The sequence below is a fragment of the Melanerpes formicivorus genome, unplaced genomic scaffold (genome assembly GCF_026170545.1).
Source record: "Melanerpes formicivorus ecotype bairdi unplaced genomic scaffold, bMelFor1.0.p_v2 SCAF_7, whole genome shotgun sequence".
NCBI lineage: Eukaryota > Metazoa > Chordata > Aves > Piciformes > Picidae > Melanerpes > Melanerpes formicivorus.
In genome coordinates this window covers 14638373-14654886 of record NW_027142359.1, presented here as the reverse complement: position 1 = coordinate 14654886, position 16514 = coordinate 14638373, and the positions used below count along the sequence as shown (strand labels likewise).

At 36.5% G+C, this 16514-nt stretch overlaps 1 protein-coding gene across 21 annotated transcripts in view; it reads right to left on the bottom strand.

The window, feature by feature from the left end:
- ADGRL2 (adhesion G protein-coupled receptor L2) overlaps positions 1 to 16514 on the bottom strand; it is a 398831-nt gene that overhangs the window by 117297 nt on the left and 265020 nt on the right. For all 21 annotated transcript variants that reach the window (XR_010987661.1, XM_068141119.1, XM_068141134.1 and 18 more), the window contains one exon: positions 9609 to 9798. Coding sequence is in view for 20 of the 21 variants with exons in the window: in XM_068141119.1 (XP_067997220.1) it covers positions 9609 to 9681 (73 nt within the window). In the remaining variant the exon portion in view is untranslated. The remainder of the gene's footprint in view (positions 1 to 9608; positions 9799 to 16514) is intronic.

Sequence of the window (16514 nt, the reverse complement as noted above, 5' to 3'; positions counted from 1 at the left end):
TTTGGAAATTAATGTTAAATGTTCTAACCATATGCTTGGCAGGTGGTTTTTTTCTCCCCTCCCTTTAAATAGCGTCAAATCCTCACATTGACTTCATTAGAGGTACTTGAAGCTCTGATCTCCAAAACACAATACACACAGAAAACAACAACAGCGGTACTCCTAAAGTCTCTAACTATAAAGGTCCAGGAGTATGTTCAACTGACACGGACAAATCTGACAGCTCTAAAAACAGACTTATCACTTTAAGTTGCAGACATGCTGTTGTGTTGTCTATTCTCCTGAGTCAGCAGAATAAGCATTCTTTTAACCTTCAATACCCTGGTTAAGGAAACAAAATAAGGTGAGTATGAAAAGCCCAGAACAAAACAAAAATAACCATTCTAAGACTAGGGATGTTAAGTCTACCATCATCAAAAGGAGGCACCTACCTTATGTTGCAGATCTAATTTAGGAGGTGTAACTTTATAAATGCTCAGAGAACAAAAATAAGCATTTTAGCTAAGGATAAATGTACACACTGTTTATATACATATATATAAAAAATCTGTTTTCTCTCAAACTATACAAGTGATTGCCTCAAAAATTAATTCCCAGTAACAGGTACACATTTGTGTGGGTAATACAAACAAGAAGTGATTCCAGAGTCTTTTATTCCAGTATCTCCTTCATCTCTAATTACCCCAGGTTATCTTAAGAGAAATTTTAGATAAAATGGATATTGGAGACAAGAACTGTATGTCTCAAAAGATTGTTTATGTCAAAAACATGAAAAATCATGCAGCAAACATAGGGTGTTTTGACTACTTGAATCAGTAACTTGCATAAATATGTATTTTTTAAATATTTTTTAACCTTTACATTTTTTGCTAAATGCTTTTAGGAAAAGTCACCTCAGGAAGACCAAACTAAGGTACCACAGAAATGTGAATTACCAATACTCATCAGAATCACTTGTGAGTAGTTAACTAACACCACATCATCAAGATATAAATATGTTGCATAAAAATGCTCAAAATCTTCAATAATGAGATTTCCTCATGTTATTTCTTCATAGTATTACTGAAAACAATTCATTGGGCCTTATCAGGTAAGAGTTCCCACTTTCTATCATTCCATTTTAACCTGCCTAATCAGTTGAACAAAAGTACTTTATGTAAAATGATTCCTTTAGTTGCCTTAGCTACAAATCCCTGCAGTATTGTATAATTGAAATCTACTCACGTAAGTTAGGAATAATTAGGACCCCAAATTAAGCCAAACACAAAGTTAATTCAAATAGTCAGCTGCTGTCATTTAAATGGTTACAGCATTTTATTGTTGCTTAACATCTCTGAATGCTTTTAAATACACTTTTTTTTCTCTCCTCTCCCCCCCCCCCCCCCCCCCAATTTTAACCCTGTTATTATCTGATCCCTCAATCCAAATGGAAATAGGATCAAGAGAATAAATTCTGGTCATGTCACAATCATTCATACTTTGAATAAATAGTTTCTTTAGTATAGTTTACCTCCATTATTGTCATTAGATTTTCCTAATTTTCACCCTTTTTAAAAAATTTTAATCAGCCAGCCAATATGAAAACAAAAAAAAAGGAATTAAAAAGAATGGAAACAGACAAGTCTTTGAGGTAAATATATCCAGAATCACTAAATGTTACAAATTACATTAAAAAAGCTTTTTTAAAAATCAGGCAATGTATAACTGCTCTTACAATGGATTCATAAATCCATGAGCTAGGAGAGGTAAGGTTAGATATAACAACTGGAGTTGTTGACAGTGCTGCATAAGGACTCTCCTGATTCAACAGAGTGAAATTCAAAATAATTTATACAGGAAAATAATCGTTATACTATTATACATAATATGCATAACAAAGTAACTGTTGTATTACAAGATTACAGTGCAACTGGTGAAGAAAACACTGATGGATAGATGGACTTCTCAAATATGTTTGTGTCAGCACTTTGTGTACTCTACAGAGCAAGACATTATATAAATTCTTCAAGACAGTTCATATATAGATGACTGAGACTCTTGTATTCTGAATTTTTAAAAATGTATTTGCACAGATGCTTTTCATACCTATGAAAACATATATACATGTCTTTCCATTAGTATAAAGACACAGAAGATAAAGGTTTTCTTATTACTGAGCAGGATTTGAAGTAGTAAATCAAACACTTTATGATATGCTATGCTAAAGTATTTACTTTTTTTCCAGCTGGTACACTAATACAAGAAGTGATGTTTTGTGGATTCTATCTATCCTTACAAGTAACAATCCATTCACAAATCACTCATTTATCCTCTAGTACTTTCCATGCTCTACCCTTCACACATGCCAGCTTCATCTGTTGCAAATCTGAAGCAAAAGTGCAAGCAGCAAACTGTTTGGTTTTGTTTACTAAAAGCGTATTTACCTTAAGCCACTACAAAGCACGACTAGTTCTAAGTCACAAATCCACATTTTTCCAAGAGAGTTGCAATCATAAACGTTAACAGTGGCATAGAATAAATCCCAACTTTACTCTTAAATTAACATTTTATAATTAAAGACAGACAAAATATTAAAGGCAATCAGCAAGCCTAAGTTAGAGAAGAACTGGGGCAGCTCAATGGGGAGAAAGAAGTGAAATTAACATGAAATACTTCATAACACAGATCAAGTCACATGCACAGTCAAACAGTATAAGCGGCAAACAGGCAAATCTGACTGAAGCTAACTAGGAAGATGGTTAAAACAAGTAGCATGGAATAGTGCTGAAGTCTTTAGAAAGTAAATATGCCTCATTGCCTTCCCAACTGAAAAACGCAGCAGTTACGAGAATCTGGTTTCAGTGTCAACTGCCTCTCACATTTCCTAAATGAACCGCATTAGTATTTAACAGGAAATTTTTTCAAATAGTACCTTTCTGCTAGAACAGAACAAAACTCTCTAACTCCTGAGAGAGACATCAAATTCCCTGACAAGGGAGAACACAAAAGCCATCTCTCCTTCCATCATCAAGATCCCTCATAAAAGTCACTGAGTGCTGTATCCACCAATTGAAAGTTATGTGGTCCCCCTGGGTTTCTCACATGTATGTGTTGCTCAGGCAACAGACTAAAAGAAAAAAAAAAATGCATTTTACTTCCCAACTAGTCTGCCACACATGTATTTTATACACTGAGTGATTATTAAGCTAGTACAAACCACAGGGAAAAAATAAAAAAAGGATGAAACATTCTCAACCACCTAGGTTAGTCCAAGTTCAGAAGGAAGAACCCAGGAATCTCCCCTACCACCACAATTGTCTGCTTACATGAGTAACCTTAATGTCATACGGTCACATAACCGAGCTGACATTCATACAACTCTTTTTTCTTTACTTTTCAAAAGAAAGAGACACAAAGAAGTTTAGCACAACTGAGTGTTGAAAGCCAGTGGAGTGCCCTTCCTGGAAAGGCAAGAATTTGAAGCACCTTCAAGCAAAATGGTTTTTTGCAGCTCCTATCAGTTCTTTCTGATAAACAAGCTGCATGTTCAATTTATCATAGAATGTTTTTTTATTTGAGGTATGGCTTATTTACAGAATTATTCATACAAAATTTATTCTGTATTAAAAATACAAAATCTTACACTTGGGCAACATTTAATAAAGCAAACAATATGGCTTTACAGTCACATTATCCAAGCACAACGTCAAATAATAATTTTTAAAAAATAGTCAGAGGGAACAATCAATCAATGCTGACAAGTAAATATTACACTAATTAGCCACTGTAAAATGTCCATGAAGACTACTATATAAATATATACAACTGCATAACAACATTTTGGTATCCTCTATACTATTATGCTCATTTATAATGAGAGTATCGATGGACAAAAAGCCAAGAACTTTTCCCTGTGCATGGTTTTATCTCATATTCCTCATGTAACACAGCCTGGAACACTATCACATACATGGAAGAGGGTACATAGGCAAAATATGATAGAGCTGTTTACATAAGTCCTTTTTCTGCAGCACTTTCATTCCTACATACAATTGATGCTATTGAGGCATCTGTACAACAAATATCTAGCACAAAATGTATTACTTTTATGTACCACTTACTCACAGAGGTAGATCATGAGCATCAATTTATCTGCTTACAAGTAAAAAACCCATTATGTGCTTGTAGAACTTGGCAATGAATATTAAACCTATAATCATCATACTTTGTGATAATTTTTATGAACTAACCATAAGGACATGAAATGTAATAAGAAAGGCAGTACTAAGGCATTCACTAATATCAGATGCTTCAGGCAGTTATTCTTCCATTTTACACTATGACCTCAAAGTACAATATTAAGACAAGAAAATGTTGTTATAGCTATATAAAAATTCCTTTTACTGAGAAAATAGTACTCTTCGACTTGACAGAAAACAGAAATGAAAATAGTACTTCCAAAATACAACTGTTAATAAAAACAAATTATGTCATTTTTTACTTATTTAGTAGTCTCATCTATGTCCAAGTTCTGCTATTGTGTTCTTGGAAAGGTACCTCATTGTAATAAACTAATCTAAAATATACCCAGATTTGTATTTCATAGAAGTCCCTCAGGCAATTTTGTTAGCACAGGTTAGATGAAGGTTAAGTCAATCCCCTCTCATTAGAGTAGTCAGCTGCCTAGCTTGCTTTGACCACAGAGACACCCCCCCCCCCCCCAGGTTATGGCAACAGAAGATGGTAAACTGGACCAATAGCTTAGAGGGCTCGGAAAACGTAACATCTGCTGTTAAGTACAGCACACTGTGTTTCTACAGTTTTGCACATCGTATTGTTTTCTTATTCTGAATACAGAGCTCCTCTTAAAAGGAAGAATGTTTTTAAGTAACTGAGAAAGAAGACACTGTATCAAACCCCTAATTCATCTCATCGTAATCATGCATCTATAGTTTTTTCTTTGCTTCAACCCTTACATTAACATCTCCTAGCAGTATCTCATATAAATGCTAGCACTCTACCTTAAATGGTTTTTCATGCATTATTCTACATTTTAAAATACTAGTGGTTTTGCTTTGGTTTCAAAAATGTAATGTTACAGCACAGGATCCTGCAGGCCTTGCTGCTCAGGGAATATATGAAAGGATATTCACTGCCAGCATGTTAAATAATCTCTGCCTTTTCCAGGCAGTCTGTCAGTCTCTATTATTTGTAAATGTGCTTGAAAAGTTTAACAGATATTCTTCTTTAAAAAGAAGTTTGCTTCCATTGTTTAGATCAGTTTCTTTCTTAGAAGACACACTGGATCTACACCTTCTTTAGAAACGGAAAAAGATGACCCAGTTAAGTATGAGCCAGAATATCCCAGTGAAAAATGTCCTGCTCATCCAGGAAAGAAAACAGGATTCAGTGAATCCATTTTTTTCTGCATAAATCCAACCACTCCCTTCACATGGGTGTTTTCTTATGCATGAAACAATTAAGAAAAAACATTTGCTAAAGAATCACAAAACATGTTAGGAATATATGACAAAAGATGCGAATACTGTTGAAGGCTTCTTAGTGACCTTCTAAAGGGTGGGCAGTAACTGGGTGGCCCCAGTATGCTGGATTTGTTTACAAATGCTCTGTGGGATAAATTCCCTGGCTAGGAATTAAATTAGTGCTCTTATTTGCCCTTGTGTGACTACGTAAGTGGTTTCACCCCTTGTAGGACTTACATCTGCCAAACAACAGAAGTTGATTTCTTCTCAAGACCAGGGTAAAATATTCTTTTGATATTTTATCCTGTGCGAAATCCTACTAATACTTCCTAGTAAATGTGTGGGAAAACTGACATGTTTATTCAGTTTGCTGAGTACCTTAGACACTCTAAATCTTAGTGGCTTGACAGGAGGCTGAAGACCTGAAGCAATACACTGAAATTGCAAATAATTTTTGTAGTGATCCAACAATGTACATTACCTGTATTCAGTATGACTTTTCTTTAATAAATGCATTAATGTTGGATACTCACTTAAAATGCATCCAATTTAACACTCAGCTCTTTGGATGGTGTAAGTAGAATATACAGGAATTTGTATTTCTCAATGTAATGTTAATTAAAATGTACATTCAGAGACAAAGACAGTCTGGATTTAAAAAAGAATAAAAAAGAATACTGTTTAGTAAAACAGAATTAAATAGATAATGAAAGCACAGTGCTTCTTTCTTTGGACAAGGTGTGGAGAACAATTCATAATAAAATGAATTAAAATCTTATTAAACCTTGATTAAAATAAAATGTAAATTAAGAAAATTATTTCAGTGCTTCCCAAGCACTCATGCTTCTCAAAGAGCAGAAGAGAATAAAAAACAAAGAACTAGTCCAAAAGGTGGATTCTGTAAGCAAGATAAAGCTTAAAATATTGAAACTTACACAGTCCTAAACCCAATCTTAATCAGAATTTTTAGCTCTGACATCTTTTTTTCATATGTATATTAGTGTATCTGTCTTAACTTGCTGAAGAGAAACCAATAAGATGCATAATAAGCTTTTTACTCTGCTTTGCTATGGAAACAAGGCCTGTGTGATCACACACTCTGACTTTCTGTATTTTCTCAGATAATTTTTAACTTGTTGGATGATTTCACCTAATTAGAAAGGGAAAAAGAAAAAGATGTGGTGTCAAAAGTAATTTATTTCCTACAGTTCACAAGAAACAGGTAAGTAATGATAAGCAAAGCGACTCAACCAAGAGGAGCATGAACCTTCTCCTTTTATGAGACCAGAGCCAGGCTCCCATCCGCCCCAGGCAATCAGCTGTGACACTAGGCCAGGCTTCACACAGCTACCTGCCCAGCTCCAATTCAAACTACTTTCCAAGGTAGTTCTTTCAATCTGTCTTTTGTAATAAAATCGTAGTTTTAGGGACATACCTCTACTAGAATGTGTTAGGAAAAGGCTGGAAATGACATTATTACTCAAACTTGTTACTTCAGCTTTTCCTTCCTTTCTCCAGCCTCTTATCTCTTCCTTATTTAGGCCTACAATGCATGCTGTTGATGGCAATAACAATGTTTTTCGAGCCTCTGCACAACAACATTGAGCTGCTGTTCATCAATGTACCAGCAGTGTGTAATAACTTGGTGTGGTTTTCCCCTCCAGCTGCCAGCAGTTCTCCATTCCAAGTTCATTTTACCTAAAGGAATGGACTGCTTCAAAAGCAATCCCACCTGGACTGCACTAGCCAGGAAAAACAAAGTAAAACCAAGACCTTCTTAACAAAAGATATGATTCCTATTTGGATAGGTGACATCAAAATAAAATTTCAGCCTTTATATAACTGCACCTGCTTGCTAATCCCCTGGTGAGTTAAAGTTAAGGCAATGTGAGTACAATGAAGTCTTTGCCTTAATTGTAAAACGTTTCATTATATGACCAAATGAATCACTTGTCCACATCCATGTTATTTGGTTCCCCCCCCCCGCCTCTGTACAGAAACATTAAAATGTAACAACAAGGAATTCAGCCAGGTTTTGTCACCCCCACCAACTGCAACGACTGCAGAGACATAAGATTTCTATAAAAACCTCTAAGTTCCAAGTAAGAGAGTTAAAAAATTTCTTGTTTCTAGCAGGAGTTAGATGCTCTTATTTTAACCTTTGTTCATGTTCGTACTTCCAGGCATGAAGTGCTACTAAAGCACGTTACACTTGGCATCTCTTATTACTGAAGCAGAAGGCAATGTAATCTTGTGAGAAAGTGTAATAATGCGGTATTCATTTTGCTTCTGTGGCTGGAAGCCAACTCTATATTAATATTCATTTCCAGTATACAGAGCCACAATATTTCATTTATTTTAAGAATTTACAATTAATTTGGCATGATTCTGTTATCTGCTCCCAATTTCCTTCCCTGTTTCTTTTAGCTGAAAAAGCAGCTCTTGTATAGACTTTAAAAAAGTAAATTCACAACTGAAGCATCAAAAGATTGCTACTGGCTACTAAAAGCAAGAAAAATAGAGACAGAACAAAATGAATTTGAAATATTACAGATGACAATGAAAATTAGCTTTCTGCAAATGGCAAAAATTCAATCTGCAGAAGTTCTCAGTTGACTTTTTCTTTCCAAACTCAGCAGATAAAACACTCTTTGCAGCACTCCATTTGCTACTGTAACCAGAGAAAGTCACCTGCATTTCCTTTGTCATCAAATGTTTTCTGCCACCAAACAAGATAAAACTGCAAGTATCTCAGTCTTTTTAAAATTTACTAGATAGAGTTTTTAAATAATTACAATAACAAATAAAATCCTTAGTATTTTAAAATTTCAGAAAAAATGTAAATAGATGTCTCTACTTCACACATCTCTGGTTTCAACTAATGCCACCACTTTTGCCACATTTATAATTAACAAGTTACTACCAAACCAACCAATAGTAAGATTTATAACTCTGTTCTCCTAATATGCATTTACCTTCCTTACCTGTGAAAGAAGCTGAAAAGCTTTTTACCTTCCAGCTATTGGCACTTTCCTAAAAAAGTGAAATTATACCAAACTCCACAGACTCAACACACAACCAAGACAGCGGTTGGTACAGCAGCTACCAAATCAGAAAGCCCATCAATGATGGAACCACCCAAAATCTGCAGTCTGTTGTGGAAAATGCCACTTTTCTAAGATACACTGGCAACATTTAAGAAGATAGAGGGGAGGGAGAGGAAAACTGACTGTGAAAGCTATTTAAGTAAAATGAGACTTCCCTGTGTTCAGAAAACTCCACGAAGGTGCACTCTCTGATACGTATATATATGTGTGTTCACACATACATAGGAACAACCTATTTCAGCAAAGCTTGTCTGTCCATACAACTCAAGATCCAAGCTGTGCTAATCTATAGTAAATGCTGAGGGAATAAACGTTTAGGAGATTACACAGCGAACATGTCAGACTCTATACAATGTTTAAATTCTTAATCTTGGGGTTTGACATTTTTGGGGAGTAGATCTTTTTTGTTTGTATAGCTTTGGGAAAAAGAGAGGGGCAGGCAGGGCTATTTTAAACATCACATTTGATAGCAGTGAAATATTTTCCTTCTTTTTTCTTTTTCTATTTTTTTTTAAGCAAAAATATTTTTTAAGTAGATGCTATTTCTATATGCACTTTAGCATTTTATTTCCTGAAATTTAACTTGCTTGTTTCTAATCTTAATGATGCGTTTGCCATTTTATTTTCAACCAGCAAATCAGAAAAGCAGAACAGGTATTCCATTTGCACTGTTTAGGTATTTTATATCATATTTAACCTATCTATATACTGCTGCTTTCACAATGAGAACAGAAAAAAAAAAAAACACCAACCAAAAAAAAACAAGCAGTGAACAGGAAGAGTCCAAATGTAAGACCCCCACCAATCAAGGAAAGTTAAGTGTCCCTTCAGCTGTTTGAAGTGTATCAAAACAAACAAACAAACAAAAAAAAGTTTTCTTTTTTCAATAAAAGACACAATTTGAGCCTTGTAAATTTTAAACGTAGAACATGCCGCAGATACTTTTAGCTTGACACCCCAAAACTTCAAGTCATCTAACAAATTAATTGTATAGACCATCTCACCAGCAAACTCAAGTTAAAAATAAACTAAAACTTACCTTCAGTGCACTGCAGGAAGCTGATAATGAGCAGAAACCAAAAACTTTGCATTCTGCAGCCAGAAGACACCATTATCGTTCCCTCTAAGAATTTTCTTTGTATTCCTTAATGAATCCAGTTATAAAAGCCCAGGATCATCGAAAACAGTGGTCTGCATTATTCATCTTCATACCTGGAGAAGCAGAGGATCTGGAAGAAAAAGAGGGGAAAAAAATCCATCAAGAACAGATCATTGATAATTTGTAATACCAAATTTTACTTGACATGAAGATTGTAATTTTTAATAAAACTGACCGTACACCTGCACTGTAGCTGCGAATCTGGCAGGTTTGTGGAACGTAATCTCTCAAGGTCAGTGATCATTACACAGAATGCCAAATAATGATACATATTAAAGTTGTAAGTATAAATATTATTCATGTAATTGGAACTAAATCACATGGGGGAAAAAAGACCAAAAAAAAAAAAAAAGATTTGCAGATGACTAGGCTAAGCTCTTCCCACTTCCCAAATCTGACACAACCTGCATTTCCCCACTTCAAAGAGCACAATAAAATTAAATCTAGGGCACTATCCTATTTCTTAGGGATTTAAAACATGGAGTGGCTGAGAACAATGGAGAAACCCTGCTCAAGAGTAAGATCCTCCCTGCCATGGCTCCACGTGACACAGGTCGTTCTCCACAAATAAGAAGTGGTAACAGCAACTCTGCTGAGGAAGCCTCTTCATATGACTTTACTGCTTGGCATATCTCTACCCAATAAATAACTTCAGAGAAACAGGAACGTAACAGATGAGACTCTCCTGTTCTTAGTCTCTGATGAGATTTGTCTCTGACTGAGAAATAGGAAGTGAACTACTCCTGTAAACAATGCACCAACAGAAGAATTCTTAAAATTATGATTTGCATTTAAAGAATGTAATTACAGTGATACAGTGCAGTAGCTGTGATAGAAGATCTGACAGCAGAGTGCTCCCTTTCACTAATGACTTTAATTCTCTCAGCAGCCAGCTGAGTAACTATGTACATCCTCTTCCATATCTCACTTTATGAAGTCCAAACTATTAGGCTTTGGGAAACTAGAGAAAAATGAATATCCATATAAAACCAAGTTATTTTTAACTACAAATCTGGCCCTATATACTACCAATACGTGAAACAAGTCTAGAAGAATGAATCTGAATGCTGCAGCAATTACAGATTCAAAGAACTGACTCCAGTGCAACACTAGCTTGGTCCCTCCAAGACCAATGGACAGGACTGTATCAATGCATTTCTGTAAGATATGAAATTAAAGTTACTTTAAAAGCATCTAACAATGACTACATACATATTTAAGAGGTAAGATCCAAAGCCCTCTTATGAGTACTGGAGTATATTCAGGGCTTTAAAAACACATTTACCCTTTTGACAAGGAGGACTATGAAGAAGAACATGTAATGCCAGAAAAAAAAGAAACTATGAACTGTAGATCATTTTTAAAGCAGAAAAAGTATAACACTTTTTATATTAATCAATGATAAATTTGCTCCCTGAGCACATGGACAGCAACAACGCTGACACTTTTTTCCCCAAGGCGAGAAAGACAGGAATTAAGAGAAAACAGTTTCTCTGGCTCTCAAGGAAGGCAATGAAACTGTGGCAGAAGAGAAGATTACTGAATCACCATGCAGGCTTCTTACTTGGCTTATATTTAAGAGGAGTGATGCCGCTTCAACATAAGCATCCTTCTCATACAACGTAAACATGCTTGTGATTCTGCACACAGGGAAATGAAAGAGAACTGACATCTGAGGCTGAATGATTTTATGTTTATTTAGAGAGAAAAACAAACCCTTTTTCCAAATTCCAACTACAGACAGGTGCTCTTCAATCTCAGGTACTTTTATCTGCATGTATTTCAACAAAGAGCATGCAATAGCAAAGCGAGCACTTCAGTACAAGACAGTCAGAGGATGGCTCTCCCTGGCACAGTCCCATGTGCTAAATGGTAAAAGATGTGCCCTCAGTTTTGATAGTGATATACCAGCTGCTACAGGACAACCCAGAAGCAGTTACAAAGAGACAATCATATTGTATCTCTCAATCTTTCACACTAGGCTGAGAGTGTTCTGCAACTGGAAAAAAATTATCTAAAAATCCACAAAGGATGTACTATATTCAGCAGAAATTACAATTGCAATGGATCTCCTGCTGAGTATAGAAAAAAAAATTTGCCACCATGATATATTCAAAAAAAACCCTGGAGATAGTTAAGCTAAAAGCTTGGGAAGAGTTTGGATTAATTTTTTACCTGTAGCACCCAAAGGAAAAATCATAGAACTGTTTCACAGACACTGCAGACTAATCGGTGTAATTTCAGTAAGCAATCAGAATAATCCAAGAGAATAATGAGGAACAGTAATGGCTAAAAGTGGAATTGAGTCAGTCTTATGATTGCTCCCAGTCTGTCCAGAAAATTTTGACTTCTTGAGACTCAAATCTTATTGTTTCTTCCATAACATCATTGGCACACACTTGGATTTTAAGCCATCTCCTTTTACCCTTAAGGGGACAGTGACATATACAGGTGCTTTATCATCCTTGGTGTTCAAACCAAAATAATCAAACACCATTTGTGATACCAAACACCTCCTTAGGAAATAGATGCAAAACTTACAGCAGAAACTATTCAGCTAAGAATAAATGCAAAATATTTTCAGGAATTTTTTGGTTTATGCAATATATTGTTCTCTATAGATTGCTGTAGCCTACAGACACAGAATTTAACTCTCTGCTGCTTTGAAAATAATTCCAAATAAACTAACAGCTCCTATCAGATTATCAGTAACAAATATTTTTCTAACAAAGCAAGGGGGAAAAAAAAAGGCAGTATTTGAAAACTGATGCAATAAGGTTTTGGTTTGCTTCTTGCTTTTCTTTCCAATAAAAATTAACAGTTTTACAGCAAACCATTTTTAATGCAATCTGTGTATTTCAGAAACTCTGTGTGGCTTCATATAAAAGAACATGCAGCACTGAACCAAGTATTCATCAACAGAACAAAAGCTAATCCTTAAAAAGGTACCCAGACACAAGCTGGAGCCAGAGCACTCCAGATATAGACACTGCCATCAGCCACATCCTTCCGAGCATCCATCTCTCAGTGATAAGGAGACTGTCAGTGGCATCTCACAACAACAACAAATCCCAAACCAAACAAACAGGACCAGGAAAAGACATATTAAGTTACTTCTTTGAAAACTGAAAAAGGAGACCATTTGCCCTGTGCAAATAACATGCATCTCCTTAGAGCCTGGTAAACCTTTTCTCTGGATCACTGACTACTTAGGCTTGTGGGAGGAGCACAGAGAAACTCCCTACAGCAAAAGGTTGCTTGAATTTCAGAGTGCTGTAAAAGCTTCTCAGAAAACTTCAGTTGTAACCTAAATCCCTACATCTGAGCCGTACTGCAGTCTCCCACAGAAAAAAAACCACAACCCTCTGCTGGAAACAGAGTGGTTTAGCTCATTAAATTTCTTCACATATGTGCTGTTAAAAAAGACCAGATCAGTAATGGAAATGTTAATGTTCACACCTATAGATCTGAAATGTATTGGGCATCTCTTCATATTGCATTCATAAGCTGTGCTTCGAGCCCTGAGTATCTTGGTGCCTCTGCCTTGCCTCCCTGTTCCTCTGTACTTCTGAAGTTTTTTACAGACAGAACACAACTGCTGCAAAATGTGTGCCGCTGTTGGCCATCAACATTGCTCAAGAGCACCCCAGAGATAAGAGAAAGCTGCTCCAAGCATGCTCCTTGAAATGCTTTCATCTCTAAAGAGAAAGACCTCTAAAGGACTGCTGCATCCTGACTCCACTCTGTTTAACCTTCCCAAGGTTTTATTTTCAAAAGCCAAAAAAGGGGCTTTTAGGAGTTTCTGGACAACTGACACAGCATGTTCAAGACCTGCCTTTTCCCTCCTGTTCCATCCAGCTTTGAGGTTGTTAAGACAGAGGGGGACACAGAGATCTTTCCAGCTAAGCAAGGATGTTTTTCTTTAGCTGGAAGTCTTTCAGGTGAACACTGGTATCTTTTACAATATAGTGCTTAAGTTTCAAAATCATCTTAGAAGCACTGCAAAGCACTTGCAACCTCAGTCAAGCTTTAAGATCCCTATTTCAGAAACAAAATTTACACTAGCTTTACAGACAAGGAGACACAGAGTGGTAGGGAACATCAGCCACTGCTGCACAGCCCACTGGCACCAAGGAACTAGCAGGATCCAGGCAGTCCTTATAAATCCTCCATGACCTACCTTGCCACACATGCAGCACCCCCACAGCCTTTCATAACCCAGTTTATGAAACTAAGTAATTCTGCAATATATCTGAGACACTCTGCAGAAGAAAGGAGGGGTAAGAGGAGGCAAGGGGGAGTAGATATATATTCATACAATATAATAGACTACTTAGTCTCCTGAGAAATCATGTGTCCACGTGCTTTCCCATCATGAGGCTTTCCCAATTTAAAAAAAAAAAAAAGTTAAACTTCATATAATCTGTAACATAAGAATTTAATTAGAGCAGTCTGACGAGTAAGAGTGTCTAAACCACATTAGCAAAATACTAGAATGAGACTAACACTGATTGTGATTCAAGAGCTAGTTTTACATGTATCTACAGTGAGAGTCAGCTCCAGTTTTCAACATTGAACAGATCTTCAGATGCATTCAGTATGCATTAGGTCTGTCTTCAATATAGTTATTCAAAAACTGACTTACATTAATAACTGCATTAGAGCTACAGGATCAGATTGTAGAAAATCTTCAGTAAAAGACCTTACCAAAAAAAACACCCGCAAAGAAACAAACAAAAAAACCAGAAAACCCCAAACCCTGAAGACAAGCAAGACTCCATGCTGATTTAGTTAGCATCCTTCTACTACTTATTGTAAACTATTATTCTGATCTGTTCCAATTAAACATGTGCATATTACAAGAAGAAAGGAAATGCTAACCGTGCTCTGTCTAGAACTGGTCAACAAAGACTTATTTTCCGTGTTCAACACTCCAGTTTGTTGTCACTGCAAACACAGGATTTGTAACGTAAAACATCTTTTCCGAAGTTTCATGGAAGGCATATACTATCATAGAAAGGAAAAAAATACAGTAACAAAATTTGACTGAGGTCATCCAATCTTGCAAAAAAAAAAAAAAAAAAAAATCACTTCAATACATTCAGCTGTGCTGTGCTTAGAAGTGACACACCTATGTCTGAAGAATGCCTGAAACAGTGCACAATAAACATGCACTATTTCTGCACCACAGAAATACCCACTCCTCACCAGCCTGGGTTCCCAGCTCATCACGGCAGCAGATCATTCAAATTACCAAATCTGCCTATGCAAGACATGACCCTAAACAGTATACTAACACTACTTTAACAGAGCAGCATCACAAGTTAATCTATCAGCCCACAGCAGCTCAGTGGTTTACCACAATCATTCACAGAGAAAATAAATAGGATTTGAGAGGAAAAGACAAAGATTTTCTTTTCTCTTCTCATCACCACTCCAATCCAGCTTGGCCTCACTCTTGTGTTTTACACACACATTACATGGCAGTCCCTTCCCAACAAGCCAGCTTTGCCCCTTCTTGTTAACACAGGATAAAGTCTGGACACTCTAGGGAGTTTTCATTCAATAAGCCAGCAAAGTAAACCTTTGCTAGCACTAATAAGAATGGCTTTTTTTGGCTCCAGGCGCTCTCCTTTCGCCAACTCTGAATGTCTCTTTTTGCCTTTGCTAAATGCTCAGAATCAAAGGGGGGGTGGGGGGGGGTGGGGGTTGGGGGTGTCACTTGATCCTCATTGCAAATTCCATGTACTTCATTTGAGCTGACATTGTGCCACTACATCAGACACCTCCAGTCAAGCAGTGCAGGTAAAATCTTTCTAACACTTCTGCCCTCTGTGTCTCTAGATCTTCCTGGGGTCTCAAAGATAAATCCCCAGCATTCGAAGAAGGGGGGAGGGAAAGGGATGCTGCAAGTCAATTACAACCGTTATTGGCTGTAATATCTTAGTGTCACGCTGAGCATGTTAAATATGCTGATCACTTTGGACACCAGAGGCACAGTCTGAGGCTGTTTGCCATTCTCTTCATTAAACTGCAAAACAAATAGCTCTCATTTTTCAGCCTACGTAGGACAGATTTTATGAACATCAAAAATAAACAAGAATGGATAGCTATAAAAACCACCAAGAATTATATGACAAACCAAAAGAATCAATTTAACAGCTGAAGAAAATTCAAAGGCTTTTCAAACTTCTCACAGACGAGAAATCCTCAAAATAATCTATTTAGAAGATATCATTCCTTTCCCTCAGAAAATAAATAAATAAAATCACTAGACTAACATCAACCAAAGACACTGCAAAGTCTTGTAAGACAGCAAACTGTTTGTTGACAGTCTTGACAAGGCTTTGCAAAAGCCCGTATTTCTCAAAGCTGTTATGCCACTTAGCTGATCTTTCTTTTTTTTTTTCCCCTCCCATCCAGTGTTTTTCACAGCCAAGAACTTGTTTGAAGTGGAAGCTGACTGAAAAACAAACCAAAGAGAATTAAGTCCTGGGACTATCCTCAAACGTGTCCGTACCTGTGCAGCAACATGGTGTTGCTCGAGCTAACTGCAAGGCTTTTTAACACACCTGATCTGCTTTATGAGCACTCACCACTGGGCTTAAGCAAAGAAATTCATTCAGATATGCCTTTCACAGCTGACACATGAAAGAAAAGACATCCTCATTAGACCAGCATAGAGCCACCAACAAAACGCCCACAAGCTACTAACTTTCAAAACAAATTCATATTACAGGCAAGCGCAGAATAGAACACATTTTTACGCATTCATTTACAGCACTT